The sequence below is a fragment of the Chiloscyllium plagiosum genome, unplaced genomic scaffold (assembly GCF_037043375.1).
Source record: "Chiloscyllium plagiosum isolate Xiang-an unplaced genomic scaffold, Cpla_swu_hap1 HiC_scaffold_15, whole genome shotgun sequence".
NCBI classification, from domain to species: domain Eukaryota; kingdom Metazoa; phylum Chordata; class Chondrichthyes; order Orectolobiformes; family Hemiscylliidae; genus Chiloscyllium; species Chiloscyllium plagiosum.
The window spans coordinates 30,221,016-30,248,930 of NW_028270153.1; the positions used below are offsets into that span (position 1 = coordinate 30,221,016).

Genomic DNA, 27,915 nt, shown 5'->3' on the forward strand with positions numbered 1-27,915 from the left:
TGTTTTCAATTCTTAAGCTGCTCTGTAAGTAAGTTTCAGAGCTAATATTACATTTTAAAATGTTAGAAAGCTGACTGGACATATTTAATCAAAAGTTGTGCTTACTTCTGCCCATAATAATCTTCAAAGAAATTCTCTTTCCACAGCTCTACTCTCTTTTCTTTTTCCATTTCTTGACGTAGTCGAAGTTGCATTTCAGGTGTAAATTCGCCTTCACAACATTAAAAATACACAGACATTACTTATTTCAAATGAAAAACATCTCACATCTTAGAAACACTAAGTCAAAACTGTGCAAAAAGGTTAGCAATGAATGCTTATAAGGAAAAAAAACTTTAAGCATATATTTATGTCCATTATTGCTAGATAGTGAAGTCGCACTTTGGGAGAAGAGAACAGGAAAAAGTGAACACACATGGCAATTATCCTGGTGAAGCCAGGAGTTGGATGCAGAGCTAAAGGCTTAAGGGCTCATTTCTCTCTCAAATCCAATTTTACTAAATTAAGGTTTGAAAAAAGTTAGTTAAGTTTTTATGAGGTTTGGATCCCTATTTGAGCTAACCAGTTAAGAAATTAATTGGCTGAAGCAGGATTCTCTACTTTAACTAACTCATTGCACTTGCACTGTTTCTCAGTGCTGCTTGAGTGCGCAATTTGAGATGCCAGAAGTTGGGTTGATGAAGGAAGTTGTTAAAGATGCAGAACATTAAACTGAGGATGCATTTGCAGCTAATACAACCACAGGTGGTGTATCAAAAGGTTAGGACCATTCATAATGAGTAATTAAAAAGTTATTTTAACTGCAGAAGCAAAAAGAGTGTTATTTTTCCAAAACTTCTCTAATCGGCAAAGTTCTTACTTTGCCAGGCTACTTTTATGGTTCAGGATTGTACATTTCACGTTGTCTGACAGGGGTAGCAGGTCAAATATCCAGTGAGCCAGCTGACAAGCAGAGTGCTGAGCAGGACAGTGAGCCAAGCTAGTGAATATTAATGATATCAGTGACACTTTGCATGCATATATTGGAGTGGATACCAACTTCCTGCTCGAGATGCACATCATTGGTGTCAACACCAATTTCCTATGTCAATATGGAGGCAGGAAGACAATAAGGACATTTTTTTTCCAATGCTTTTATGACACTGATGACAGGACAGGTGATGTTTCACAGCTGCAAGTGGGAGTTCCTATGCCAATTAAAGGCAATCACATCAGTTTGAGGACATTGAGTTCAAATTACAAGCTGGAGGATGAGTTAGAGATATTGCAAGGAACTGTACACTTAATTTCAAGCATTAGGAAGGAAATTGAAGTACAGGCCCTCAAGGGTCATAATCTCCGGATTACTGCCCGAGCCACGTGCCAATTGGCATAGGGATAAGAAAATTAGGGAAGTAAACACGTGGCTAAGGGATTGGTGTGGGAAAGAGGGATTCCACTTCATGGGGCATTGGCATCAGTTTTGGAACCAGGGGGATCTGTACCGTTGGGACGGTCTCCACCTGAACAGATCAGGTACCAATGTTCTCGCGAAGAGGATAAATAGGGTGGTCAGTAGGACTTTAAACTTCTGAGTTGGGGGAAAGGGAAAGTGAAAGCGACAGGGAGTATGGAGTTAAATGGAAAGATAAGCAGCAGGATAGCATGTGTGCAGGCGGATTTAAACTTGAGGCAGACTGGGAATGCAGCAAAAAGGAAGGATAACTTAGGACATCTTATGACTTCCAATATCTCTAATGGTAAGAAAGTTAGCATTAAGGCACTTTACCTGAATGCTCGTAGCATTCGTAACAAAGCAGATGAACTAATGGCACAGATCATCGTGAATGATTATGATGTGGTAGGCATCACAGAGACGTGGTTGCAGGGGCGGTCAGGACTGGCAGTTAAACATCCAAGGATTTTCAACTTATCGAAAAGACAGGGAGACGGGCAGAGGGGGCGGGGTTGCTTTGTTATTTAAGAACAAAATTAAATCTATGGCACTGAATGACATAGCGTCGGATGATGTGGAGTCTGTGTGGGTGGAATTGAGGAACCACAAAGGCAAAAAAACCATAATGGGAGTTATGTACAGACCTCCTAACAGTGGTCAGGACTAGGGTCGCAACATGTACCGGGAAATAGAGAAGGCATGTCAGAAAGGCAAGGTCACGGTGATCATGGAAGACTTCAATATGCAGGTGGACTGGGTAAATAATATTGCCAGTGGATCCAAAGAAAGGGAATTCATGGAATGCTTACAGGATGGCTTTTTGGAACAGCTTGTCATGGAGCCCACAAGGGAGCAGGCTATTCTGGACCTAGTGCTGTGTAATGAACCAGACTTTATAAAAAATCTTAAAGTAAGGGAACACTTAGGAAGCAGCAATCATAATATGGTAGAGTTCAGACTGCAGTTTGAAAGAGAGAAGGCAAAATCCGATGTAACTGTGTTACAGTTAAATAAAGGTAATTATGAGGGCATGAGAGAGGAACTGACAAAATAGACTGGAAGCAGAGCCTAGCGAGGAAGACAGGAGAGCAAAAATGGCAGGAGTTTTTGGGTATAATTGAGGACACTGTACAGAGGTTCATCCCCAAGAAACGAAAGATTATCCGGGGAGGGATTAGACAGCCACGGCTGACAAAGGAAGTCAGGAAATGTATTAAAGAAAAAGAGAGATCCTATAAAGTGGCCAAGAGCATTGGGAAATCAGAAGATTGGGAAGGCTACAAAAACAAACAGAGGATAACAAAGAGAGAAATAAGGAAGGAGAGGATCAAATATGAAGGTAGGCTAGCCAGTAATATTAGAAATGATAGTAAAAGTATCTTTCAATACATAAGAAACAAACGACAGGCAAAAGTAGACATTGGGCCACTTCAAAATGATGCTGGAAGCCTAGTGATGGGAGATAAGGAAATAGCTGGAGAACTTAATAAGTACTTTGCGTCAGTCTTCACAGTGGGAGACATGAGTAATATCCCAACAATTAAAGGGAGTCAGGGACTGAGTTGATTATGGTTGCCATTACAAAAGAGAAAATGCTAGAAAAGCTAAAAGGTCTTAAAATTGATAAATCTCCTGGCCCCGATGGGCTACATCCTAGAGTTCTGAGGAAATAATGGAGGCGTTGGTTGAGATCTTCCAAAAGTCACTGGAATCAGGGAAAGTCCCGGATGATTGGAAGATCGCTGTTGTAACCCCTTTGTTCAAGAAAGGATCAGGACAAAAGATGGAACATTATAGACCAATTAGCCTAACCTCGGTTGTTGGTAAAATTCTAGAATCCATCATTAAGGATGAGGTTTCTAAATTCTTGGAAGAGCAGGGTCGGATTAGAACAAATCAACATGGATTTAGTAACGGGAGGTCGTGCCTGACAAACCTGTTGGAATTCTTTGAAGAGGTGACAAATAGGTTAGACCAGGGAAATCCAGTGGATGTGGTCTATCTCGACTTCCAAAAGGCCTTTGATAAGGTGCCATACGGGAGGCTGCTGAGCAAGGTGAGGGCCCATGGTGTTCGAGGTGAGCTACTGGTATGGATTGAGGATTGGCTGTTTGACAGAAGGCAGAGAGTTGGGATAAAAGGTTCTTTTTCGGAATGGCAGCCGGTGACAAGCGGTGTCCCGCAGGGTTCAGTGTTGGGGCCGCAGCTGTTCACGTTATATATTAATGATCTGGATGAAGGGATTGGGGGCATTCTAACAAAGTTTGCCGATGATACAAAGTTAGGTGGACAGGCAGGTAGTACTGAGGAAGTGGGAAGGCTGCAGAAGAATCTAGACAGTTTGGGAGAGTGGTCCAAGAAATAGCTGATGGAATTCAATGTGAGCAAATGCAAGGTCTTGTACTTTGGAAAAAAGAATACAAGCATGGACTACTTTCTAAACGGTGAGAAAATTCATAAAGCCAAGGTACAAAGGGATCTGGGAGTGCTAGTCGAGGATTCTCTAAAGGTAATCATTGCATTAAGAAAGCGAATGCAATGTTGTCATTCGAATATAAAAGCACCGTTGTGCTACTGAGACTTTATAAAGCTCTGGTTCGGCCCTATTTGGAGTACTGTGTCCAGTTTTGGTCCGCACACCTCAGGAAGGGCATACTGGCACTGCAGCATGTCCAGCGGGGATTCACACGGATGATCCTTGGAATGGTAGGTCTAACATACGAGGAATGGCTGAGGATCCTGGGATTTTATTCATTGGAGTTTAGAAGATTAAGGGGAGATCTAATAGAAACTTACAAGATAATACATGGCTTGGAAAGGGTGGACGCTAGGAAATTGCTTCCGTTAGGTGAGGAGACTAGGACCCGTGGACACAGCCTTAGAATTAGAGGGGGTAAATTCAGAACAGAAATGCGGAGACATTTCTTCAGCCAGAGTGTGTTGGGCCTGTGGAATTCATTGCCGCAGAGTGCAGTGGAGGCTGGGACGCTAAATGTCTTCAAGGCAGAGACTGATAAATTCTTGATGTCACAAGGAATTAAGGGCTACGGGGAGAATACGGGTAAGTGGAGTTGAAATGCCCATCAGCCATGATCGAACGGCGGGTGGACTCGATGGGCCAAATGGCCTTACTTCCACTCCTATGTCTTATGGTCTTAAAAAGCTGAGCATGGAGCAACCTCAGTCTTTGCTATTGAGTAGTAATCTTGAGGCTCTTGCAATTTGTTAGGACAAAGCAAAGCCTGACTATGGTTCAGGATATGAGGGACTGTATAAGCATAGGGTTAGACACTATTCACTGCGGTCAAGAATGGGAGTCTAGTCTTGTGGAGCCTACCTGGTGTCAGGGCTCAGCATGTCTGCAAGGCTCGAGATGAACTTTCATTGAGAAGGGGGTGATTCTGTTGTCACGATCCACGTAGATACCAAAGACAGGGGAAAAAGTACAGGGCGTTCTGGTATAACACATGTTTCATCAATGTGAATTGGCTTTAACGCGACTGATTAATTGTGGACAGTGTTTGGATAAGACAAACTTTCTACTGAATGTGTACAGCGATTTTCCAAAGCAATCTTCAATAGCGATTAGACAGGTGGATGCATGGCTCAAAAAAGGCTATGGGAGAAGTGTATTTAGATTAATGGGGCAGTGGAACCAGTACTGAGTACAGCTGGGGTATACAGTGGGACTGGTTTTTAACGCAGTCTTAAACTATAGAAGTACAGGAAGTTTTGAACAAATTTGGAGCAAGGGCAAGGCAAGAACCATGGTGGGGAATATTTAATAAATTAAAAGGGAAAGAGGTAGCAATAAATAATGATAATCAGAGTATGGAAGGAAGAGACAGTGATTGCCAACAGATCGGATCAGTGTTCACAAAAACATTTTAAAAATATGAACTTAAGTCTCTGTAACTAAAATTCTGCACCATTTTCAGTAAAATACATGAATCACCAGCTCAAACAGAAGTTCATATGTTGACCTAACAGCTATTGCAGAGATGCAAGGAAACCACAGCTGGGACTTAAGTATTCAAGAGTGCATGATAATCAAGTACAGGATGTTAAGAGATGGTAGCGCAGAGCCTCTAGTAATTAAAGATGGCATCAGTATTGTAGCAAAAGAATATTTTCATTCTAAAATTCGAAATGTACAACCAGTCTGGTGGAACTAAGAAACGAGCTGAAAATATGTTGCTGGAAAAGCGCAGCAGGTCAGGCAGCATCCAGGGAACAGGAGAATCGATGTTTCGGGCATAAGCCCTTCTTCAGGAATGAGGAAAGTGTGCCCAGCAGGCTAAGATAAATGGTAGGGAGGAGGGACTTGGGGGAGGGGCGTCGGAAATGCGATAGGTGGAAAGAGGTCAAGGTGAGGGTGATAGGTCAGACTGGGGTGGGGGCGGAGAGGTCAGGAAGAAGATTGCAGGTTAGGAAGGCGGTGGCTTAGTTCGTTGGATTTGACTGAGACAAGGTGGGGGGAGGGGAAATGAGGAAACTGGTGAAATCCGAGTAGATCCCTTTGGTTGGAGGGTTCCTAGGCGGAAGATGAGGCGTTCTTCCTCCAACCGTCATGTTGTTGTGGTCTGGCGATGGAGGAGTCCAAAGACCTGCATATCCTTGGTGGAATGGGAGGGGGAGTTGAGGTGTTGAACTACAGGGTGGTTGGGTTGGTTGTTCCGGGTGTCCCAGAGGTGTTCTCTGAAACGCTCCGCAAGTAGGCGGCCTGTCTCCCCAATATAGAGGAGGCCACATCGGGTGCAGAGGATGCAATAGATGATGTGTGTGGAGATGCAGGTGAATTTGTGGCGGATATGGAAGTTTCCTTTGGGGCCTTGGAGGGAGTTGTGGGCGCAAGTCTTGCACCTCCTGCGGTTGCAGGGGAAGGTGCCAGAAGTGGAGGTTGGGTTGGTGGGGGGTGTGGATCTGACGAGGGAGTCACGGAGGGAGTGGTCTTTATGGAATGCTGATAGGGGAGGGGAGGGAAATATATCCTTGGTGGTGGGGTCCGTTTGGAGATGGCGGAAATGACGGCGGATGATATGCTGTACATGGAGATTGGTGGGGTGGTAGGTGAGGACCAGTGGGGTTCTGTCCTGGTGGCGGTTGGAGGGGCGGGGCTCAAGGGCGGAAGAGCGGGAAGTGGAAGAGATGCGGTGGAGGGCATCGTCGACCACGTCGGGCGGGGGGGGGGGGAGAATTGCGGTCCTTGAAGAAGGAGGCCATCTGGGTTGTACGTTTTTGGAACTGGTCCTCCTGGGAGCACATGCGGCGGAGTCTAAGGAATTGGGAGAATGGGATGGCGTTTTTACAGGGGGCAGGGTGGGAGGAGGTGCAGTCCAGGTAGCTGTGGGAGTCGGTCGGTTTGTAATAGATGTCCGTGTTGATTCGGTCGCCTGAGATAGAAATAGAAAGGTCGAGGAAGGGGAGGGAGGAATCTGAGACTGTCCAGGTGAATTTGAGGTCGGGGTGGAAGGTGTTGGTGAAGTGGATGAACTGTTCAACCTCCTCGTGGGAGCACGAGGCGGCGCCGATACAGTCATCGATGTAGCGGAGGAAAAGGTGGGGGGTGGGGCCAGTGTAGTTGCGGAAGATGGACTGTTCCACATATCCTACGAAGAGGCAGGGATAGCTGGGGCCCATGCGGGTGCCCATGGCTACTCCTTTCGTTTGGAGGAAGTGGGAGGATTGGAAAGAGAAGTTGTTCATGGTGAGGCCTTATCTTCACCATGGACATCCAATCCCTGTACACCTCCATCCCCCATCACGAAGGACTCAAAGCCCTCCGCTTCTTCCTTTCCCGCTGTACCAACCAGTACTCTTCCACTGACACCCTCCTTCGACTGACTGAACTGGTCCTCACCCTGAACAACTTCTCTTTCCAATTCTCCCACTTCCTCCAAACGAAAGGAGTAGCCATGGGCACCCGCATGGGCCCCAGCTATGCCTGCCTCTTCGTAGGATATGTGGAACAGTCCATCTTCCGCAACTACATTGGCCCCACCCCCCACCTTTTCCTCCGCTACATCGATGACTGTATCGGCGCCGCCTCGTGCTCCCACGAGGAGGTTGAACAGTTCATCCACTTCACCAACACCTTCCACCCCGACCTCAAATTCACCTGGACAGTCTCAGATTCCTCCCTCCCCTTCCTCGACCTTTCTATTTCTATCTCAGGCGACCAAATCAACACGGACATCTACTACAAACCGACCGACTCCCACAGCTACCTGGACTACACCTCCTCCCACCCTGCCCCCTGTAAAAACGCCATCCCATTCTCCCAATTCCTTCGTCTCCGCCGCATGTGCTCCCAGGAGGACCAGTTCCAAAAACGTACAACCCAGATGGCCCCCTTCTTCAAGGACTACAATTTCCCCCCCCGATGTGGTCGACGATGCCCTCCACCGCATCTTTCACTTCCCGCTCCTCCGCCCTTGAGCCCCGCCCCTCCAACCGCCACCAGGACAGAACCCGACTGGTCCTCACCTACCACCCCACCAATCTCCATGTACAGCATATCATCCGCCGTCATTTCCGCCACCTCCAAGCGGACCCCACCACCAAGGATATATTTCCCTCCCCTCCCCATCAGCATTCCGTAAAGACCACTCCCTCCGTGATTCCCTCGTCAGATCCACACACCCCACCAACCCAACCTCCACTCCCGGCACCTTCCCTTGCAACTGCAGGAGGTGCAAGACTTGCGCCCAAACCTCCCCCCTCACCTCCCTCCAAGGCCCCAAAGGAAACTTCCATATCCGCCACAAATTCACCTGCACCTCCACACACATCATCTATTGCATCCTCTGCACCCGATATGGCCTCCTCTATATTGGGGAGACAGGCCGCCTACTTGCGGAGCGTTTCAGAGAACACCTCTGGGACACCCGGACCAACCAACCCAACCATCCTGTGGCTCAACACTTCAACTCCCCCTCCCACTCCACCAAGGATATGCAGGTCTTTGGACTCCTCCATTGCCAGACCACAACATCACGACGGTTGGAGGAAGAGCGCCTCAATTTCCGCCTAGGAACCCTCCAACCACAAGGGATGAACTCGGATTTCACCAGTTTCCTCATTTCCCCTCCCCCCACCTTGTCTCAGTCAAATCCATCGAATTCAGCACCACCTTCCTAACCTGCAATCTTCTTCCTGACCTCTCCACCCCCACCCCAGTCTGACCTATCACCCTCACCTTGACCTCTTTCCACCTCTCGCATTTCCGACGCCCCTCCCCCAAGTCCCTCCTCCCTACCTTTTATCTTAGCCTGCTGGACACACTTTCCTCATTCCTGAAGAAGGGCTAATGCCCGAAACGTCGATTCTCCTGTTCCCTGGATGCTGCCTGACCTGCTGCGCTTTTCCAGCAACACATTTTCAGCTCTCCAGCATCTGCAGACCTCACTTTCTCCTGGAACTAAGAAACAGCAAGGGACAGAAAACTTGGGTGGAAATTGTTTATGGGCCATCAAACAGCAGTGATAAATGTAAATTACAATAAAAGTCAGGTAATTAGAAATGGGTGTAACAAAAGAGAACACAGTATTTACTGGGGAATTCAATCTACATATAGATTGGGCAAACCTTAATTAGTAGTAATATTGTGGAAGACAAATTTTTTTGGAGTATTTGTAGTCTATTTTCCTGTAGCCATGTGTTTAGGAACTAACTAGGTTATTTTAGAACTAGTATTATACAATGAAAGAGGTTAATTAGCAATCTTGTTGTAAAGGAGTCCATAAAGAGGGACAACACATACTTCTCCTTTTACCCTATTTGCCAAAGCTATCTCATGTCCCCTTTTTGCTCTCCATTTTCTTAATTCCCATTATAATCCTGTGTCTGCTTGTAAGGGGCCCATCTATAATGTGTTGCATGTTACTTAATAGCATGCTTTTTTTGAGTTATCACCCTAGTTTTTGATTGAACTACATCACTTTCAAACATTATGCATAATGGGAATTAAGAAAATGGAGGGCAAAAAGGGGACATGAGATAGCTTTGGCAAATAGGGTTAAAGGAGAAGTCTTTAAGGATAAGAGGGTAACCAGGGACAGAATAAGGCCCCTCAAAGATCAGCAAGGCAGATGAGTGGAACCACAGGAGAGGAGTGAAAATACTAAATGAGCACTTTGCATCAATATTTACTGTGGAGAATGATATGGAAGATATAGAATGTGGGTAGATAGATGGTGACACATTGAAAAATATCAATTTTAGAGGAGATGCTGGATGTCTTAAAACGCATAAAGGTGACCAGGACCTGATCAGGTGTATCCTATAACTGTGTGCAAAGCTAGGAATGTGATTACTGGATGGTGAGTGTATGGAATGAGCTGCCAAAGGATGTGATGGAGGCTGCTATAGTACCATTTAAAAGACATTTGGATTAGTATATGAATAGGGTTTAGAGGGATTTGGGCAAAGTGCTGGCAAATGGGAGAAGATTACTTTAGGCTATCTGGTCAGCATGGCTGAGTCTGACTGAAGCATCTGTTTCTGTGCTACATAGCTGCTACTCTATGACTCTAAATGTTTCATGTTTTGCTTCAGTGGGGAAAATACTAAAAATATCCTTAAGAAATAATAGTTAATGTAGTTGTGTAAATCAGGAAATGACACATTAATATTAGTCAAAAAAAAAGTAGTCATAGAGACGTGCAGCATGGAAACAGACCTTCGATCCAACTCATCCCATTTGCCAACATTTGGCCCATATCCCTCTAAACCCTTTCTACTCATGAACCCAGCCAGATGCCTTTTAAATGTTGTAATCATACTAGCCTCCACTACCTCCTCTGGTAGCTCATTCCATGTACACCCCACCCTCTGCATGAAAAGGTTGTCCCTTGGGTCCCTTTTAAATCTGTGCCCCTCTTACCTTAAACCTATGCCCCCTAGATTTGGACTCCCCTACCCTGGGAAAAAATGCTTGGCTATTCACCCAATTCATGCCCCTCATGATTTTATAAACCTTTATAAGGTCACCCCTTAGCCTCCCGCCGTCCATGGAAAATAGCCTCAGCGTATTCAGCCTCTCGCTATAGCTCAAGCCTTCCAATTCAGACAACATTCTTGTACATCTTTTGTGCACCCTCTTAAGTTTCACAACATCCTTCCTGGAGCAGGGGAGATCAGAATTGACACAGTATTCTAAAAATGGCCTAACCAACATCGTTCACAACCACCACATGACCTCCCAGCTCCTCCTTTCAATGCACTGAACAATAAAAGGCAAGGGTACCAAAAGTCATCTTCACTATTCTGTTTATCTGGGATTCCACTTTCAAGGAACTATGAACCTGCACTCCAAGGTCTCTTTCTTCAGCAACACTTCCCAGGACCTTACTATTACGTGTATAAGTTCTGCTCGGATTTGCCTTTCCAAAATGCAGCACCTCACATTTATATAAAGTAAACTCCATCTGCCACTATTAGAGAAATTAATGGAAACAAAAGTAGTTAAATTCCCTGCATCTGATGATCTACATCAGAGTGATGAAACATGTGGCTCTAAAGATAGAAGCTGCTCTGACAGTCATTTTTCAAAATTATAGAGATTCCAGAATGCACCAGACTGATTGAAACATTGCAAATGTCATCCTGCATTTTAAGAAAGGAGAGAGAACGAAAATAGGGAGCGACTGACATGTGAGGATATTATCAGTTAAATGGAACATATCCAAAACTACAATACGGAAAGCCATAAAAGGACACTTTAAAAATAATGGTGGATTTGGCAGCATCAACATAGAATTCTGCAAGAGACATTGTGTTTGTCAAACCCGTTAAGGAGTTTTGTGGATACAAGTAGCAGAGTAGAGGAGGGGGAACCAGTTTATATGGTAAATCTAGATTTTTGGAACCATTTCAAAAAAGTTCCATACAAATGATTGGTAAGCAAAATAAAAGCACATGAAATGAGGGAGAATAATTAACTGATTAACATACAGAAAACAGAGTCAAAATAGTTTTGCAGGAAGAGAAAGATCACTGCTTGGGTCCTTGTGGTTTCACAATCCATAGTCATGATTTTGATGGGAGGATTAAATGTAATATTTTCAGGTTTTTACAAAACTAAGTGACAACGTGAGCAAAGACACTTTCAAAGTGATTTGGAGAGGCAACCAGAGTTGGCAAAACTGTGGCAGCTGAAATACAATGTGGAAAAATGCGAGGTTATCACTTTGATCAGAACAATAGAAATACAGTAAGACTTAAACTAACTTCGAAGGGACTTGGGTATCCTTGTTCATGAATCACAAAGTTAACATGCAGGTACAGCAAGCAGTTAAATAGGTTTATGGTAGATTGTCCTTTATTGCAAGATTATTTGAGATAAAAGATGCTTCATGCAATTATATAATTTGAGACTTGAGTGTTACATGAAATATTTATCTCTTTATGCAAGAGAGATGTAGTTGCCACAAAGGTAATGCAAAGGTCTACTAAACTAATCCCTAGAATTTGGGAGGTTGAGGCATACCAAATCCCATGGAACAGTGTCTCAGAATAGGGATCTGGACATTTAGTGCAGAAATCAGTTTTGTTCTCAATTCTGAGTAGTGAAACTTTTGATTTGCTAACTCCAGGAGGTAGAAGCAGCTCATAAATAATTATTTTCACAACTGAGATTAATAGATTTCTACACAGTAATACATTAACACAGTTTTCCTGCACCATCTCTTAAAGCAGAAGATCAGCCATGATCTCATTGAATGGTGGAGCAGATGTGAAGGGCCAGAGTTGCCCTTGAGAAGATGGTGGTGAGCTACCTTCTGGAATTGCTACAGTCATATAATTGCAGGTAGACCTTAGGGAGTGAAGTCTAAGACTTTGACCCAGCAACAATGAAGGAATGGCAAGATATTTCTAAGCCAGGATGGTGAGCAGCTTGGAGAGGAACGTGCACATGTTGGTCTACTTCTGCTCCTATTTCTTCAAATATGGTCCTTTTTTCATAAAAACAATTATAAATCATGACAGAGACACTACAATGACCGAGATATTAAGCTCAAACCTACTTCATCAGCATAACTAAGTTAGATTGAGATAAAAATAGTAACAGGGGTTCTTGAATCAAGTCTCAAAACATACCTCTACAGAATGCTAAAGTGAATTCTTGGCCTATTTTCAGGCAGGACACATGTCCCAGATTTGATTCGAAATTGCCTAAGCATTTCACTTGCAAACTTGAGTGAGAAAAAAATTGAAAAATAACTTCCAATTTGTACATCAGGTGAAATGCAGTTCTCCACAAATTAAAACAATTATATTGTGAATACTTATTTCAGAAAATATCTTGCAAAGTAAACTGGAAATAACAAATATACTTTAGGTTTTCTTAAATGCACTGAACAAAAGTATAGTTACATCATAAAGATGTGATGCAATTAAATAACTTATTCAGGTACTCATTCTCAAGTCTCAATTTTGGGTGCTAAGAACTTCTTAGAAAGATAGCATTACTCCCTTGCTTCTCCCACTCTCTTCCTCCTGCTAATTTCAATTGTTTTTAAGATGTGTGACATAAACACTTGTAAAAGACAACAAATCTGAAGAATATGAGCAACACCACCACAGATGCTTACGTGGTTGTCAAAGCAGCAAGGAAAACCACCTGGCATGCACACAGAAGTTACAAAGTGAATTAATCTGTGTTTGAACTGAATGCAAGCACAGCAGTATGGTTCATATTTTAGAAAGAAAACATTGTTTTCAAGTGGAATTGAGGTGCAAAGCTTTCCTTGTTACTTTACAGAGAACCCCTACCACTCTGCTGGTTTGTGATTTTTAAGCAACTGAATTAATCTTATGCTGCTAAATGGAAGGAAGGAAACTAGGAGGGGGATGAAAAAGAGCAAATGGAAACAAGTAATTTACTTCCTACGATTCATTGAATTTACAGCACATATGGAGGCTACTCAGTGCATTGCATCTAGTGTTGATCCTCTGGAGGAGTAAAACTAAAAGTTTATTTTAAAATGAGGTTATGAGTCTACTAAACAATCAAGATACAACTTATATCAGTAGGCTGCATACCTTCTGCTAATCGCTCCTTCCATCCCTGAGCTGCAGAGGTGAAAAACTCATTATTTAAGGCTGAACTGCTGAGCCGCATTATACCATCAGTGCCAACCTAGAAGAGTTAAAGAAAACAATTCTATTTAAATTCAGTACAGAAACTGGAACTTTTCATCCAAGTACTAATAAATACTGAACCACATGCTTCAAAAGCTATGAAACCTCCTTTAGGCATATATTAGTTCACCTGGAACATATTAATTCAGCACAAACAGATAATCCAAAGTCTGGATCACGATCAATTTATAAATCTATCAGAATCAGTCCAATTTTGGGTTGAATACAACAAAGAACAGCACGTCCAAGTTGGTAGTGTAAGTTTTCTTCCCCCTACTTAAAAAAAAGACACCCAAGATTCAGATATGACTTTGAATTTCAGAAATCACAACTTTTAGTTTCTTTCCCCCAAAGAAAGCAGAACAAAATACTCTCAAGCTCCCATCACTGCTTGTTAAAATAATAGATTTAAAACATACCTTAAAGTTCTGTTTGAAGCGGTCATATAACACCACAGACAACTTCAATGATTCTAAGTTTAGCCTTAAAAGATTAACAAGGTTTCAGGTTTGACTCACGTTGCTGTACAGTTAACTGAACATAGCAAGGCTGGTAATGGGGTGTATACTGTATAATTATTAGCAGTTTTGAAAAGATGGAGAAAAAAGCCAGATTCTTACTTTTCATTAACCTACACTCAATTTAAAGCATGTGCATATGGGAATCCAACATGGGTTGAATCAGTTGTGAAAACACATCCAAGTGGTGGAAGGAGGTTTGGGGTGGTGGGAAGAGCTTTCAGTACTGTACATGAATATATTGCAACATTAAAGTATAGGAGTGAAGCTTATAAAACTAATTAATACCAATGTAAGTACAAGCTTAAAACAATATTCTACTATCTAGTGGCTACTACAACCACAATTAGACTTGTCATGAAACTTCATCTTATTATAAAAGGAAGCAACCAACTTTTCAGTCTTGCGAAAATTTGGTTAATTAGCATTAAGCTAGGCTCAGCTTGCAGTGGAAACAGCAAATAACAAACCAGTTTGACCGGTTAAACAAATAGTTAATCTTCTCTCACTGAAGCATCTGCAGAGAAACATCTGTTCCCAGTAAACTGAGAAGTGTGAGGCTCTCCACAACAGCCCACTCCTTTCTACTTGCGCTTTTTTTGTTACGCTGCCATTTGAAGACTGCAGCTTTGCTACATTGCCCTCATGTTCGTATGTCATTCATATAAATTTAAACAAGTAAATGGGCAAACATAAGAAATAATTTGGTTTTCATTATAAGGAACATCTTGGTACTGTTAACACATAATAGTGTAGACTTACAACGTACTTCAACTGGGATTGTGTGAAGCAAAATGATCTGGAAATAGTGCAAGTAAATAATTCATCTCCAAAAAAAACAGTAGAATATTTACTTAACTACAGAACAGAAACCCCTTGATGAGAAGAGGTGAATGAAAATTTCATTTCAAGTTCACAATTATGACCTATGAATTTAAAACTTATATTTTGCTACAGATCACAGTGCCACCCACTGGTCTGCACATCATTATTCACCCATACCATCACCCATTTTAATCCTAATATATAGCACAGCTAACCACCATCCACTGTGTAAAACAAAAAAAGCACATCAGGGTTCTGTGTTACTCAAGCTAATTTTCAGCAAAACCAAATCTAATTGAAAATTCTGAACCCTGGTTAGGAATTTCTTTTCTCAATTTCAAGATTTTAGTTTTTAAAAATTGAATACCTTGAAGCACCTACTTAATGTTGGTTCAAGTTTATTCCTATCATCTTCAATTAATCACGAGCATATTGCGAACAAAACTCACCATGCGCAAGAGAAACTCCAAGACTATGCTAATTTTCTTAAAATCAAGAGCACTGATTAAGATTAGAAGAGGCAACCTTTTGTAGCATTTAACTTGATAAGAACCAGAATAAAAATTGGTTTTGGTCATCAAATCTCCTCTCTTGCTGATGTCTCAATACTAAGGCGTTCATCTGCAAAATCCACGTATAGTATTAGCAGTTCCAACCAACTCCTGAAGCCATATATGAATTGGTCCATAGTGACTTTTCCTCTCTATTTTTTCCTACACACAAGAACCAATCTCACATTCACAGACAAGATACTGAGGAAAGAAAAAACAATCAATCATCAATGGCAGGAACTTAGCTTTACCACTTTATAAAGTACCAATCTGCAGTTGAACTGGATTAAATTTCTATTCTCAATAACAAACCAAACAAAAAAAAAAGTTACCAAACAGAACATTTCAGAACCAAAATGTGGAGTGCTACAGAAATTCACCATTCGTGTCTTTTTACATATTAGGAAGCCAGTTAAAAGATTAATATATGACACCAACATATTAATCAAAGGGGTTTCTAAAGAAGCTCAGTCTTGATGCTTGAAACAATTAATCTTTTATAAGATGTTCTCACTTGACCCCACCTCTGAACCAGGAAGCCCAGATTCAAGTCCCACAAGTAGGTTTTAATAAGTTTAAGGAAAAGGAGAAAGAGAAAAATTGTGTTTGGAGGGAGAATTTTAGTGCTTTAGGTGTTAGGTAGCCAATAGCATGGACACCAATATGGATGATTAAAATCAGGGATGCCACAGAATCAGAACTGGAGAGTCATAGATATCAAAGAGTTGAGAGGCTGGAATAGATTGCAGTAACAACTCATGTCCCATAATGATCTTTCTTGAAGAACCAATGGGACGTCTAATGACATGTCATTGGGATAAAATGCCACATATCCAAATTTGCCATAAACACATAGGTAGACAGCATTGTTAGCAGTGCTGATGGAATGTGATATTATGTACACAAATTACTTGAATTGCTGTGGCAAATAGATTTCAACATATTCAATAGGAAGTCATTCACTTCAGACCAAGGAAGGATAGAATAGGGTATTTTTTTTAAAGTAGTGAAACACTTGCCTTTATAACTAGAGAGCTAGAATACAAAGGGAACAAATTTTTACTGAAGCTGCAGAATGCTCTGGCTCAACCACACCTGGAGTTCTGGGTGCAGTTACAGGCACATCTTACAAAGGAAATACAAGCCTTGGAAGGAGCATCAAGTTTGTTTAGTAGAATGCTATTTTAATTTCAAAGGTTTGTTATAACATCATATACAATTGGAATAAAACCTGAAAATTCTGGAAATCGAGAGCACATTTGTGGAGATAAACAGTTACCATCTCAGGTTCATGACGTTGCATGAGAAAATTACCAATTCAGGTTTACATTTCCAAGAACAAAGACTGAAGGTGATTTGATTAAGGTTTTTAAGATTTTGAAAGAAGTTGAAAAAACCTTCAAAGCAAAACCATAGCATTCATGAGAAAAGTATGAAAAACTTCAGGTAAAGTTTGGCTGGAGTATAAGTTTCATTCTGACAAGAAACAGTAAGTACTATCAAAATTAGTAATTTTAAAATGGCAATAAATAGATTTCTGTCAGGAGCAATATAAAGAACATGGTGGCTGTTTGGAGTTAAGAAATTGATGAGCATTAAGCAACTGAATGGTTGAACATGCTTGAAAGTCCGATACTTAATTTTCAGAGCTCCCATATCAACTATATGGACATATGCTATCATACTGAGAAAGTTCTAACAAAAAAAAATTGTGAAAACACTAGTATCGCAAAGAGCTTTCAAAAATAACTTCAGAGCCATGTAACCATCCCAAAATGCTAACTAGAGTATTTATGAGGGCCTGCGACAATGTAGCATGATCAGTAAACACGAACAAATGTGTTGGAAGCTCCTTGCAAGATTCCTCTTTGACTCAACGAATATTGGCTTTAAAGAAAATCTGTCCCATTACGTACTGAACCACAAAAGGAAAGATTTTGTACATGTACTATGAAGTTAAGTTGCTTGAACATTTGTGGTGATCAATGGGAAAAGAAAGAACGAAAGAACGTCCCAAATGTCCTCCAGTTCTCAGTGCAGTTTGAAGGACAGTTGAAATGGCCTCCTTTAGGCAACAAAGTAAATATAACACTCATTTTATGTCCTAAACAATATGTTCAACATCTCACCACATGCCACAATTCTGCATTGAATAGAATCCACCTGACTTGCAAATGATTTTGCCTACAAAACATGATCTTCAAAATTACTATTCTTGAAGCAACTTCCAGAACAGATATTTCAGAGTGGACAGCCAATGGGTTCAATCGGTTGATGATACCTTCAGACAGAAGTCAGCTTTAGCATCAACTGTTTTTGAGGACATCAAGAACAGAATGTGATCTTAAACACTGATGGAGCAATACTAAGCAGTGGCCATCATTACTGATATTTCAGTAACATTTTAAACTTTTCTACATAAAAGTACACAGGGAGTGCTGAAACTAGCCATTTGATTAGCTAATAAAATTAAATTATGCTGGCAATCACGAGTCAGGCAGCATCCATGAAGAGAGTGCAAATTAACTTTGAGTATAGAAGACTCTTCACCAGAGCTGCTTTAAGGAAGATTTATCTAGACTTGAAACATTAGTTTGCTTTTTCTTCACAGATGCTGCCTGACCCACCGTGATTTCCAGCATTTTAAATTTTCAATACAGATTCCAACCTCTGCAGTAATTTGCTCATATTTGATTAGCTAATCTGAAAAGCACCAACAAATGGCAAACCATCACTTTGTACTAAACACACTAACCAAAGAAGGCAAGCGTGCCAAACACCAGCTTCACCACCTTGTCTACCTGCAACTTCACTTTCAAGGAGCTATGCACCTGCACCCCTAGGTCCCTTTGTTTGGCAACATTCTCCCTCTTCAATTTGCCTTTCCAATTGCCAACTGAACCTGCATTTTAACCTTAACAGAATCCTAAACTACGACTCCTAACTCTTTGTGCCTCAGATTTCTGAAGTCTTTCCCAGTTTAGAATATAATCTGCACTTATATTCTTCCTAAACAAATACATAAACTCTCACTTTCTCATAGTCTATTCCATCTGCCATTTCACTGTCCACTTTCCAAGCCTGCCCAAGTCCTTCCGCAGCCTCCCCACTTCCTCAACATTACCAATCACTCCACCTATCTTTGTGTCAACTGCAAACTTAGCATTAACGGACTCAGTTCCTTCATCCAGATCTTTAATATGCATGAATAGTTATGGTCCTAATGTAGAACCCTGCAGAACTCCACTCGTCACCAGCTGCCATCCTGTAAGGAACTCCTTTTATCCTCACTCTGCCTTCTGCCAGCCAGTCAATCCTCTATCCATGCCAGGACCTGGTCCTAACACCATGAGTTCTTATCTTATTTAGCAGGTTCCTGAGAGTTGATACCTTGTCAATGGCCTTCTGGATATCCAACCGGATCACATCCACTGGATCTCCTTTGTCTAACTTGCTTATAAACTCAACAAATTCCAAATGATTTGTCAGGCATAACCTCCCCCTGATGAAGCAGTGCTGACCATGCACTTCCAAGTACTCGCAATCTCATCCTTATTAATGGACTAAAACCTTACAAAATGACAGATAAAGAGGCAATGGCCTAGTGATATTATCACTGAACTGTTAATCCAGAAACCTAGGTAACGTTCCAGATAGTGGAATTTGAATTCAATAAATATCTGGAATTAAGAGTTTAATGATGACCATGAATACATTGTTGATTGCTGGAAACACCCATTTGGCTCATTCGTGTCCTTCAGGGAAAGAAAACTGCCATCTTTACCTGCTCTGGCCTTTATGTGACTCCAGACGCACCATAATGTAATTCCCTCTAAACTGTTACTTCTAGGCAATTAAGGATGGGCAAAAATGATGGCCTAGCCAGTGACACCCTCATCGCATAATGAATACAAAAAACATTAGACTAATTAGGCCTATAACTTCTTGCCTTCAACCTTTCTCCCTTCTGAAACATGGATGTTACATTAGCCATTTTCCAGTCCTCTAGAGAACTTTCCCGACTCCAGTGATTCCTGAAAGATCACCACCAATGCCTTCAATCTCTTCAGCTATTTCCTTCAAGACTCTGGGGTGTAATCCATCTGGTCTGGGTGATTTATCTGCCTTCAGATCTTTTAGTTTCCCTCGTAGTTTTTGCTTAGTGATCGCCACTAATGTCTGCCCTTGACCCTCCTGAAGTTCGAGTATGATACTGGTGTCTTCCACTGTGAAGAATGATGCAAAATACCTATTCAGTTCGTCCACGACTTCTACTACATTACTTCTCCAGCCTCATTTTTACTCCCATAACTCTGCCTGTGTTGTTCCATCATCTTCCATGCTAGGCTCCCCTTCAAAGCAATTCTGGCCAGCTCCTCCCCTCATGCCTCTGCAGTTAGATTTACTCAATTGGAATACTGTTATGTCTGATTCAACAATTTCCAATCAAACTTGAGGTGAATTCCATCATAATATGGTCAATGTACCTTCGGAGGTTCCTTCAGCTTAAGCTTCCTAATCAAACCTGCTTCATTATACATAAAGAAATCCAGAATTGCCTGTTCTCTAACAAGCTGATCCAAAAATAACTGTCATGTTGATATTCCATGTATTCCTTTACTTGAGATGTGCTACCAACCTGACTTTCTCAGTCTACCTGCGTATTGAAGTTGCCCCATGATTATTGTAATAGTGCCTTTCTTACATCCCTTTTCTATCTCCTGATTTATTTTCTGTCCTCCATCCTAACTATTGCTAAGAGAGGCCTGTACATCACTCCTCACAGGGTCTTTTCTCCTTTGCAGTTCCTCAACTGTATCCGCACAGATTCTGTGCCTTCCAACTCTAATCTTTATCGATTTATTTTCTTAATGACAATGCAATTCCGCCCTCTCTGCCTGTCCTTTCAATATGAAGTGTTCACTTGGATATTTCGTTCCCAGCCCCGATTGCCTTGCAGCCACATCTGTGATACCCAAAACATTGCAATCACCAATTTCAATCTGTGCCACAAGTTCATTTTTCTTTTTCGTAAAATCGTGTATTTAAGCACAACACCGTCAGTCTGTGTGACTGGCCCCAGCTTAATAGCTGTCCTCTTATCAGCCATGCCGGAAGTTAGCTTCCTGAGCCTTTACATGGTCTGCACTATTCTAGAAACCTCAATAACTTCTACCAAGCTCTCCCCTCCCCCTACCATAACATTTTCCATAATTTCCACAGCTCTTCTCCAACCGCCGCCCCCACCCTGAACTCAGGATAATTTTGACACTTCACTTCATTTAAATACAAAGATGCACTCATCGACAAAACTACTATGCCTTAACTATTAATTAATAAATCCCACTACGTTAATTGACAATTTAAACATTTTTGTACAAGCTTTCCTGACTTGATGTTATCTATGCAGCTGTGTTCAAATTATTCAATGTTCAATTTTAGATAAAATGTTCCTGATTTAGTAGACTAAACACTCAAAGCAAGTGCTTCTAAATTCATTTCCATAATCGAAACCAATGCATGGAGTGCATAAATCCGATTGGGATCACAAATAATGCTTGTTTCTACAGACAAAATACAAGGCAAAAGCAAAATATGACAAAATCAAAAATGTCCAAAATAGTGATCAGGTCAAGCAGCAGCTGTGGAGAGAAAACCAGTTTTCAGGTCAATCATCTGATAAAGCTCATTAATCTGAAATGTTAATTCTAGTCCTACCCTCACAATTGAAAAGAACAAAATATATCAAGTGGAGAAAGTAAGGCTTAACACGCTGCATTTAGTCAGAACCAATACAATGGTTTGTCACATAAAACATGGCCATAAATTAGAGTCATAGCGGCTTGTTATAGCATGGGAAAAGGCCCTTTAGCCCACTGTGTCAAAATTGTCATCTTGAATAAGAAAGGCCCAGTATTTATTCTCCCTTCTCTTTTCACCAATTAAGTGTGCATAGTTTTCCTTTTGATAAAAATGCATTCAATATCCATGCTCAGATCAATCCCTACCTGCCTGTCCACCTCTGGCAGTAGAAATAGCAGCTGTTGCTGAAAATGTAGCGGCAAAGAAGTGAAAGTCCGTGAGTTAATCAAAGCACGTAGATTCGTGTTCACAAGAATTGATCCAGGTGTTTCAACATCAATCTCTTCCCCTCTGTTCCGCTTCATCTGTCCTGCTTTCAAAATACAAAACCATGAAACACCTCATTGTAGCTGAAGAGACAAAAAGAAATCACAAAACTACAAGCTGGCTGTAGGATTTTTAATATTTAGCACCTGACAGAATTTGATTTAAACTCTTAACCCTTCATGACATAAGCACAAGGCAGTCTTCCTGGAAAAAAGTAGCCTGAAAATATGTTTTGAACATCCAATAATCCAAAAACCAACTTCAAGTGCCTCAACAAAAATAAATAATTTGTGGAGCCAAATATCCCTTTGTGAACAAATGCCTCAATCCTCTGTAAAGGTTACAGCACTGTATTAAGACAATTGATTGCATGTTTTTCTGAGGGCTCCATCTCAGTCAGCGCCACCCTCCCCAATTCATGCCTCTCCCACTCCCTGAATCTCCAGACTGCTGATAACTCTCCCTCTTGTTGCCACTTTGGCTTTCATGTTATCTCTTACAAGATGAGGGGCATGGATAGGGTAAATAAACATTTCTTTTTCCCAGGGGTGGGAGTCTCCAAAACTGAAGGGCGTAAGTTTATAGTGAGAGGGGAAAGATTTAAAACTAACCTAAGCAGCAGTTTTTACATGCAGAGTATGGTACATATATGGAATGAGCTGCCAGAGGAAGTGGAGGAGACTGGTACAATTACAACATTTAAAAGATATCTGGATGGGTATATGAATAGGAAAGGATTAGATGGATACGGACCAAATGCTTGCAACTGGGACTAGTTGTATTTAGGATATCTGGTCGGCATGGACGAGTTGGACTGAAGGGTCTGGTTCCATGCTGTACATCTTTATGACTTCACAAAGTTTCTTTCTGTATTTCTTATTGCTCAGCTACAGAGACTTTGGCATATTGAGGATTCAGGAAGAAGTCAGTCAGAGAGAGACATGATCAGAGAGCATTACATGTAGCAAACAAGAGGTTTGGCAAGCAACATCAATTGTAACTAGAGGTTCAAGATGCATGATGTGTCAGAAGCTCAGATTGCAGAATCAACAGCAGCAGCAAGGGTCACAGAGTGAGAAAGACAGTGGTGAGCAGATCAGAAGTAAAAAACTTCTTTCATGCATTTGAATTTTATTTTAAATCTTATTTTATTTAGCAATATGAACCAATATTTATTTCTTTAACTGCATGCAAGGTGGTAGCGGTGAGATGGTTTTTTAAAATCGCTGCAGCCCAAGTGGTGTAGGTACATATGTAGACATGATCGGAAGGGATTTCCTTGACTTTGGCACTGCAATGTAAAGAAATGACACTGTGATTCCAAGTCAGGACGTGGAGGGAGACTTGCAAGTGTTGGCACTCCTACGCATCTGTTGTTGTAGGTTGTACAGAAGGCAGGTTTGGAAGGCGCTGTCGCAAGACCCTTGGTGAGCTGAAGTAGTGCATATTTTACATGGTAAACATTTATGCATTGGGGGCTGAGGCAATAACCATTTAAGGTGGTGGATAGGGTGGAATAAAATACTTGCAATCGTTAAAGTGTTGAGAATATTCTATCACATGCTGCCTTGTAAATGAAGAACAGGCTTCGCAGAGTCGGGAAGCAGTTTACTTGCCTCAGACTTCCTCTGGTGGCCATAACATTTGTATGGCTAGGCCAGTTTAATTTCAGGTTCATAGCAACCACAGAATGTTATATTTCATGTTTCAAGTTCAACTATTTCATATTCATGTACCCTCTGGTTCTACAGAATCCTGGCTGAAAAACAGATGGCCCAACTGTTGTGTATTAAATCCGTGCCTTTGCCCATCTATCATCTCATCCTTTAATAATTTCCCAATTCACCCTTACCTTTGCAAGTTTTATTGAAATTTAGGTTCCTAGTTTCCTGAAGTTCTGAACTAAACCTTTCTCAAAGTCATAACATCATTTTGTCACATTATGATCATCTTTCTCCAGAGCTTCCTTTACGATGTTATTAAACGTGCTTCTCTGCACAGTATTTGATCTCAAATAGCCCATCCTCCAGTCAATTACATCTTGACCTAGAAAACTGCCTCAATTTTTGTTTAAAAGGAATGAGTATTTCTTTCTGCCTTGTTACATAATTTTAGTCCTCTAAGTTTAATTTTGTATTCTTTTGTGGGATGTTTGTGTTACTTGCAAAAAAAGCATCTATTGTTAGTTGACTTTGAAAGGAGGTAGTTTTGGCAGATTATTTCAAAAAAATTGTTAAAGAGTCAAATGCTGAAATTCCTCTTACAAAGCCAGCAAGTTATTTCTAGCATTGCTTTCTGCTCCTTGATGCCTACTCAGACACAAACTAATACTATATGTTAATTTTTCAAACTAAAATACTTTCTCTATTCTCTTTATTCAAGGAAACCATCCTCCATTTTGCCCATATGCTCTAGAACTGAAATATCCTAGATTATTTAATTCCTAATCATGATCACTCGACAACCACATCTCTGTAACAGCTATTAAAACAAACTTATTAAATATCTGATATGAAAACAAAATACTGCAAACCTGATAGGTATAATCAGAAATGCTTTATGAAACATACCATGCCTTAACATTGCTGTGAAATATCAATACTGTCTCAAATTACAGATACCTCCAGATGACAGGGTGGTTCCAGCAATTTTTAAAAAATTCATTTTCCAACATCTGCAATATTTAACATTTGTAGATCTATGATGTTCTGTTCCCTTAGGAGCACTATACAAATCTAAGTTGTTGAAATACACCACAAAAACACAACATCCAACAAGTTGTAAGTTACCTGACATTAACATGCATGGTTCCACTGCAAGGAATCAATGACTAAATAAACAAAATATTTTTAAACGATGCTGTGTATGTAAATCAATGGATGAGCAATAAACAGTCCTGATTATTGTTTATAACCCATGCTCTGTATTTCCAGAGGCACAAAGTATAATTTCATCTTTAGGCCATGAATAGTTGGGCACTTTGTAGAACATAGCATTTTAAAACAACATTTCATTCTCCAAGATTACAACAGATACATTATCCTAAAAAGTAACAAAAATCACTTCTTACCCGTGCTTGGCCTTCTCAGGGCTCTGAAATGCTGTCCAGGTTTCCGGTTCAGGCTAGACCTACACTGAAGTTTATTCATTTCTGTTCGGTTGTATTGTGTGCTCCCTGAAGTCACTGTGCAGGAACTAATGCTAGATGCATTGCTTGATTCACCATCGGTGTGCTTTGCTGCAAATGCTGAAAAATAAATACTTCCTTTACTCAATTGTGTAACTCTAAAAACTGAAAAGAGGAGGACATAAAAGGAAACTATGGTCTTGATCTATGACAGTTAGCGTCTCAATTTCAGATCTGAACAAGATTGAAGAAAACTAAACATGAGCAAACTGGCCATTAATATGCTAAACATTTTCTGATAAACATTTTGCCGCTCAAAAGAAATTCCAATTCTTTGATTTAAAAAGATTACCAGAGAAAGAAATACTGCAAATTAAGTGCTTACTTTAAAAAGCTAGACATCCAAATTTGGATGTACACAAAAATCTGACAATTGAACTATACAGGTATTATTTAGATCAATTACTTTCACTATTTCTAGCACTGTTTTCTGCCCCTTGATTTCTACTCAAACACAATTCTATAAATTAATTTTTCAAACTAAAATCCTTTCTCTATTCTCTTTATTCTATCTTTTTGTTCAAGTAATGTTAACTTCTTAAAAGTAAACTCTTGAACAAGGAATTAATATACTTACAGAGCAAAGTCTATTAATATTTTGAGAGAAGGTACTTAGTGTACTTTAGAGCTGAAAATGTGTTGCTGGAAAAGCGCAGCAGGAAGGGCTTATGCCCGAAACGTCGATTCTCCTGTTCCCTGGATGCTGCCTGACCTGCTGCGCTTTTCCAGCAACACATTTTCAGCTCTGATCTCCAGCATCTGCAGACCTCACTTTCTCCTCCTTAGTGTACTTTATGCAAATGAGCGAATCTGGAATTTCACGTTTTTTTCATTCACTTGTGCAACATGGGCATCATTGGGTGGCCAACATTTAATACCTGTCCCTAGCTACCCTTGAACTGAATGGCATGCTAGGCCAGTTTACAGCAGTTGAGAGTCAAGCACTGTATTTTTGGCAAATGTAGGCAAGAGCAGGTGAGGATGGCAGATTTCCTTCCCGGAGGTGAACCAGGTGAGTTTTTCCAACATTCAGCAACGGTTTCATGGTAGATTCTGAATTCCAGACTTCAAAAAAAAAATTGAATTCAAATTCTAAATGGCAGGATTCGAACCCAGGTCCCCAGAACATGGAGCTGAGTTTATGGATTGATAGTCTAGCAATAATACCACAAGGCCATTGTCTCCCCTTTTACACTCATGTAAACTGAAATAACACAAAGAATGCAACAAATGTATTGGAGCAGAGTGCCTCTTCAGAGTCTAAAAGCTTGTCCTCTATTATCAGAAAACAATACTGTAATAGAAAATTGTGCTAAAGTAATCAAATACCCAAAAGTCATAGGAAACAAAACAGCTGAGCAAGGTGTCAACATTACAATTTTAACACGAGCTCCTCCATTCATAACACTTTCTGACTAAAATATAGATCACACTACTACTGACATGCTTCCAGAGTTGTATTTCTATTCTCAAAGTAAAATAGGCTTTCAGCTAGTTTATGTAAGTCCACCTAGAGTCCACAGTATTTTATTGAAGGATGGCAGATTTCCTTCCAGATGGATTTTTACGAGAATCAGTAGTGGTTACACAATTATTATTAGACTAACTTTTCATCCCAGATATTTTTTTCCCTTTTTATTGAATTTAAATTTCACCATCTCCCATGGTGGATTTCAAACGCATGACCCAGTACATGAGCCTGGGGTTCTGGATTATTCATGCAGCGACACCACTACACCACCATTTATGCCTCCATCGTCTTGAACCCCCTACTGTCCATATTGCTGTAGAGATATGAATTACAGGGTTTTGGCCAAGCAACAGTGAAGGAACAGCAAGATCCAAGTCAGCAAGGTGGGTTTGAAGATAGCTTGCAGGTGGTGCTGTTCCCATACATCCACTGTCACTTCCCTTCCAGGTGATATCTTCCAGACCTGCAACCTATTTTTATTTTAAATTGTACAACTACTCTGGACAATCTGTAAGCTGCTTTCTTGAGCCACTGTTGTCGCTGGAGTGCAGGGAGCCACACTGTGTGGTTAAAAAAGGTGTTTCAGGATTCTGAAACAGTTAACAATGAGAGAATGGTAATATAATTGCAAGTCAGGACAGTATGCATCTGGATAAAAACATGCAGGTAGTGGCAGTCCCATGGGGTTAGATTGCAATGAGTTTGGTTTTAGTTTGGTTTGGTTTTACCTGTGTGTGTTTTCTCAGAGAAAACAGCTTTGAGAAGAAGTGAGAGCAATCCGTCAGGAACTACGTATATGCAGCGAAGGGTTATCAAATTTCAAGGCTGCTTCTGACATGGAGTAACTTAGCAAAAGTAAGGCCCATGCTTGAACTAAAGTGATCTCAAATATGAGGCACTTAATCAGAGCTGGAGGGTCACTCAGCCGGATGCTAGTGAAAGAATTCCCAATAAATTTCCTTCTTGGAAAATAGCAGGAATCCCAAGAAGAGGAGAGAATTTGAGAGTTGTGACACTTTTTAAAATTCATTTTGTGGGATGTGGGTGTCACTGGCTGGCCAGCATTTATTGTCTTTCCCTCGGTGCCCTTGAGAAGGTGGGAACGAGCTGCAGTCCACCTGCTGTGCATTGACCCAAAATGCCAATAGGGAGCAGATTCCAGGATCATGGCCCAGCAACAGTGCAAGAATGGTGATCCATTTCCAAGTCAGCATGGTCAGGGGCTTGGAGGGGAACTTAGAGCTGTTGATGATCCTGTCTATCTTCTGCCCTTGCCTTTCTTGATGGAAGTGGTTGTGGGTTTTGAAGGTGCTATCTGAGGATCTTGGATGAATTTCTGCAGTACATCTTGTAAATAGTACACACTGCTGCTGCTGAGTGTTGGTGGTGAAGGAAGTGGATGTTTGTGATTGTGGTGCGAGTCAAGTGGGCTGCTTTTTCGTTGGATTGTGTCAAGCTTCTTGAATATTGTTGGAGCTGCACTCATGCAGGCGAGTGGGGAGAATTCCATCATAGGCCTGTTTTCCACCTTGTAGATGAACAGGCTTTGGGGAGTCAGGTGGGGAATTATTCACTGCAGTATCTCCAGTCTCTGACCTGCTTTTGTAGTCACTGCGTTGATGTGGCAAGTGCAGTCGAGTTTCTGGTCAATGGTG

General features: G+C 41.0%; 1 protein-coding gene across 6 annotated transcripts in view; it reads right to left on the minus strand.

Annotated features, from left to right (window-relative positions):
- asxl1 (ASXL transcriptional regulator 1) overlaps positions 1-27,915 on the minus strand; it is a 113,538-nt gene that overhangs the window by 19,389 nt on the left and 66,234 nt on the right. For 4 of the 6 annotated variants that reach the window (XM_043710511.2, XM_043710517.2, XM_043710516.2 and 1 more), the window contains 4 exons: positions 24,673-24,849; positions 21,482-21,648; positions 13,481-13,577; positions 106-211 (listed from right to left, as the gene is read on the minus strand). In XM_043710511.2, coding sequence (XP_043566446.2) covers positions 106-211; positions 13,481-13,577; positions 21,482-21,648; positions 24,673-24,849 — 547 coding nt within the window. Of the gene's footprint in view, positions 1-105; positions 212-13,480; positions 13,578-21,481; positions 21,649-24,672; positions 24,850-27,915 lie in introns of those variants that run through there. The other 2 variants (XM_043710513.2, XM_087994843.1) reach the window with 2 other exon arrangements.